The following is a 4,844-nucleotide window of genomic DNA, read 5'->3' as shown; positions in this document are numbered from 1 at the left end:
AAGGCTGAAGACCTTTCTTTTTGATGTTGCCTTTCTCTAAATGGTTGTTCATTTCTTTAATGTTTAATTTCTTATACTGCACTGTAACTTTTATTCTTGTGTTTTATCTGTTTTTACTTTTTACTTGTTTTTTACCAGATTTTGTGTAAAGCACTTTGAATTGCCCTGTTGCTGAAATGTGCTATACAAATAAAGCTGCCTTGCCTTGCCTAGAAAAGCTTTAAATCAGTTTTTGTTTACGGTGTGGAAGTGTAGAGACTTTACAATGCTACAGTGTTTAGATCATCAATTGCTAAATCAATGAATTCAATACAAAATAAATAAATTGCATCTTATGTAAATATGATAAATCTTAAACCAAGGTGAAACACAAGTCTGACACATAGTTACAAAATGATCCTAAGACAACGTTGAAACAATTTAGGGCACTTTGTTTTGAAGGATAACATGTTGGTTATGTCCTTGGTTGACACAAATGATAAAGGAGGCCCTCCACCAAGCTGGGGGGAAAACAACAGCATGTCTTCTTCCCACAATGTTGTTTTTCTCCTTCCACTGTCGGTCAGGCATGCTGAGTGGGAGTATTTTCCTTTTTTGTGGGCTGAAGGGGTCACCACCTTTATTACTTTATGTCGTCTCCTAATTCAGATCTTCAGCAGAGCTTTATCTTGTTCTGTTAAAAACTCAACAATTCTGAGGGATCACATGGAGTCTGTGCTTGTCTGCCTGATGGGCTGAAGTCAAACCTGAAACATGAAAACATGTTATAAAACCTGAAGACTTTATACATTTATGACACAACTTCACTAGTTGTCACGGTCTAACAATGGAAACAATCAACCTGACACAGAGGAAAAGCAACTGGCTTCACAATACACACACTGACATCAACACACCTCTGTTTCCACCAGTAGTAAGCTGCTCCACCAGTAGCTGCAGTGAAGCCAATGAAGAAGAAGATGATCCCCATGGCCATCTTCAGGTGTTTAGCATCGAGTGAAAAGGTGTCTAAGTGAAAGAAATAACGAGTGAATCTCACAGATGCTTTAGTGGATCAGCCACTTAGTTACGTAGCCAATACTTTCCCAGGAATTAAATGTTGTATAGTGACGTGAAGATAAAGTTAGCATCACCTGAAAGCACGCCTCGGGGACAAAACACTTTTTTAGAAAATAGCTTATAATACCTTAATTGAGTAATATTTAGAGAAATGGAATAAGTTCATATTAAGGTAAACTGTGGAATGAGTGAAGTTTCTTTCTATTCTAGAAAACACAACCGTGGGTATGAAAAGAAGAAAAGGTGTACCTCTCATGTGGAAGGAAATTTCACCTTGATTCCATTACAACGTGTGATGAAGCTTTTGCGAAATCTCAAGGATTACCTTTTTCTGTCACCTTTATTTTGGGACTACTGGTGAATTTCGACTCACTCTGCTTTCCCAAGCAGCTCCTTCCATTGAAAAGTCTCACCTCAACTTTCAACACAGCAGGCAAACCATCCCGTTGTTTGATGGTGTCAATATCTGTCACTCAGATTGATTCGGTGACAATTCTGGTTTTAGTTATTTGAGCTAAAGTAAGGGGGGCAGAGCAGGCAAGGTAATTGGGCTTGAATCTTGGTCTAAAGCCGATGTTGGCGACAGGCAGGCGATCAGCACAGGCAAATGAAAGAAGGCACGCGGGAGAAAAACAGGCAGGCTGCCAAACAAGTACAGCAGGTGGGACGTTATGGCTACAGGGGGCACAATAGGAAACACTGGCATAAGGCACAATGATGGAATGAGGAGAAGGTGAGCAGGTGGGTGTGGCGGTCTGCTGATGTGGCAACATAAGAACTACACACCAGGGACACCTGCTGGACAGAGAGAGATCAGAAGGTTTTGTAAAGTAGCTTGGGCCTGAGGTAAAGTGAGAATGAGGCTGACGGGAGCGACGGAGAGAGAGCTCAAGACAACCCCCCAACTCCAATCATAACCAATATGCTGCGTTCATGTCCCATCAGAACAATGGAAGACTCTGTCTGTCTGAGGGGCAGGGCCAAGCACTAGAGGGAACGTTGTCATGTTTTATCTATCATAGGAACATACGTTTGAAAAATAATAATTAAAATTGGGGCACTAGTGTATCAGAATTATCATAATTACAATTTTCCCACTTGTTATAGTATTCAAGTCAGAAGTGAAGCTCTCATATATCCGGTTTAGAGCTTAACCCTTATGTTGTCCTCGGGTCAAATTTGACCCGTTTAAAAAACAAATGATTTCAGAAATGTGTGTTTCGGTCAACAAAATTGCATGCAAAAATGAGTTGGATGCAAGCATGTACGTTGTATGGAACCCAAAATGAGCCAATACTTTTATTTAATTTTGGGTGTTTGATATTTAACTTTTTAGCAAAATGGTTAAAATAGTTTTCAAAACAGACACACTGAAAACCAAGCAAACGGGGATGCCTAATGTCTAAAAGCCCATCGTTATCGTAATTATCGTAATCAAACTTAAACTCTAATTTAAGAGACTCTGATTGTTCCATGAGATTTAACCAGTGTGATTCCATTTTCCATGTGCTGGCTCTTCCCTGTTACCAGAGTCTAGACAAGTAATCCTGCATTGTATGAAAATGCGTCTAATGTCAAAAGTTAACTTAATTCTATAAATATTGTTTTTAATTGCCAATTAATCCATTTTTATTGAATTGCAGTTACATAGTGAGTGAGAAAGACTCAGTTAAAACATGTGTGGTATCTAAACTAAATTTCACCACTATTTGAGCGTGTTTTCTCTTCCATGTTGAGCATTACCCCAGTCCACCTCCAGGCTCTCTCTGAGGCTGCTGTGCTCCACCCTGCAGGTCACCCGCTCCCCTCTTCTGGGTGTGAACTCCAGGTAAGAGTGCAGCTGGAAGCTCCAGTCCCCATTGGCCAAGACATCTGTAGACGACACATCAGTGTTGACCTCTAGGCCGTCTCTCAGCCAGGTCAGCCTCACTTCCTGAGGGAAGAACCCCATAACGCTGCACTCAAGCATGGACCGCTTCCCGTAGTCAGCTGGCTCGGTCTCATGGACCTTGACAACTGGAGGCACTGGAGTGTAGAATTGATTAGAGCAAAACATTAGCTGAATCACCTGCTGGATGTAGGGCCTGCTTCAAGGTAGAGTGCAGAAGAGTGAGTCAGGGGCTAAACAGTTTTCTTCAAGCCATTCAATTAAAGAATGGGGAAACAATTGTTTCTTTTTCCAATGAAGCAAATTAAACCAAATGAAGTGGTGCTGTCAGGGGTGCAGTATTCTGCTTTAAACTCTCTTCTAGAAATCAGAACCTTACCTTTACGATCCAGTGTGCTCCTTCTGAATAATCTTGCGTTGTATCTGCAAAGAGTCTCCACTTGAGCTTTTCTTTCAACCATTTTCCACTGCTGGCTGTTATAATGGGCAGCGTTGATCATTCCATATTCTCCAAAGCCAACATACTTCCCAACCCGAGAGTCATACAGGGTGTTCATCTTCTGGTTAAATAGGTTCTTTACAAAGAAGACCATGTCGGTGATGTTGTCACCATACTCACAGTCATATATCATCTGATATACATAGCCACCTGTAACATACAGAAAACCAATAAGTACAGACAACTGTGCAGGGGTGTCGGGAATGGGGGTGGGGGGGACCAAGTAGAGATGAGTTGCCGCTAAAGCTGAAAAGTTGAAGTCTGCTTTTTGAAATTCCTCAAATCTCTGTTTGGAACCAAACTTTATCTTACAATGTGTTGTATAAATTGTTTTTTTGTGCTTGAAATGAATCTAACAAAGACGTAGGGAAACACATTCTCACTCTCGCTTGGTCAGGTGCCTTTGTTGTTGTTATTGATGCTAAAGGTCTCCTTTAGAGTTATAAAACACGCGCTTGGTGTCCCTTTGGGGCCTATGGCTCTGTGACACGCAGTGACGGGACGGTTGGGTTTAGGGAAAGGTCGTGGGTGGGCTTACGGATCTGTGACACGCAGGAATAACGGGCCGGTTAAAGAAGAAAGTGGCTTCACTGACACGCGGGAATAATGGGACAGTTAAGGACACACGTAACTGATGCATGGGCAGTTCAGTCAACATAGGGCTATTTACAAAGGTACAAAAAGGCCAGATAGCTGCTGATGGTCACAAACAAAACAAAGGTATGTGATGTGGCAAGAAGTAAGAAACATTCAAAATGACATACTGTATGCAGTAAAAAAACATTTGACAGGATATTTTCTTTAAATAACTTCTGTCTGACTCATCACTAAAGCTATTAACTATGCGCGTCAGCTCAGTTTTACAGTAAAATGTTTTGGATTGTTAGGCAAGTCTATCAAGCTTTACCACTATTTAACTAGCATGAATAATATAGCGTACTTTAAAAAAAAAAGCTAAAACAAGACAGGAATACATGAAGGCGCCTACCTGCTGGTGTACTGCAGAGTAAAACAGCAGAGACTGTGAGTTTGAGCAGAAAATAAAGTCCCATTATCTCTTCAACACTGAAAGCAACACCACATGCTGTATGCAGACTCGCTACTAAAACCCTTTCAAACCCTGAAACTAAACTACATCCTCCTTTCCCATGAATCAAATGACACAAATGCTTATGCAAGAGCAGTGCCAAGATGAACAGGTCTTTCAGGTTTCATCCCAGTCATTGTTTTGGTAATTGGTATGAAACACTTGTTTGCAGTTTGAATCCTATCATGTCCTGGCGTGACCTCTGCGTGTTGATTCTGAAAGCAGTTACTAGATCTCTGAGAACAAGACAACACATAGCAGGGTTCATGTCACAATGTTCTAAAGGTTTAACAAGACACACAAGAATATTT

At 41.0% G+C, this 4,844-nt stretch overlaps 1 protein-coding gene across 1 annotated transcript; it reads right to left on the bottom strand.

Annotated features, from left to right (window-relative positions):
* Window positions 1-408: 408 nt before the first annotated feature.
* Window positions 409-4,613, bottom strand: LOC117945682 (H-2 class II histocompatibility antigen, E-S beta chain-like). Its single transcript, XM_034873319.1, has 5 exons — window positions 4,435-4,613; window positions 3,327-3,596; window positions 2,803-3,084; window positions 897-1,008; window positions 409-746 (listed from the first exon to the last, which is right to left on the bottom strand). The coding sequence occupies exons 1-5, from the start codon at window positions 4,496-4,498 to the stop codon at window positions 677-679; spliced, it is 798 nt and encodes a 265-aa protein (XP_034729210.1). The 5' UTR covers window positions 4,499-4,613; the 3' UTR covers window positions 409-676.
* Between the last annotated feature and the right edge of the window lie 231 nt (window positions 4,614-4,844).

The sequence above is a fragment of the Etheostoma cragini genome, chromosome 6 (assembly GCF_013103735.1).
Source record: "Etheostoma cragini isolate CJK2018 chromosome 6, CSU_Ecrag_1.0, whole genome shotgun sequence".
Classification (NCBI taxonomy): domain Eukaryota; kingdom Metazoa; phylum Chordata; class Actinopteri; order Perciformes; family Percidae; genus Etheostoma; species Etheostoma cragini.
Note: the sequence above shows the minus strand (reverse complement) of the source record. Positions and strands in the feature narration are given on the sequence as shown.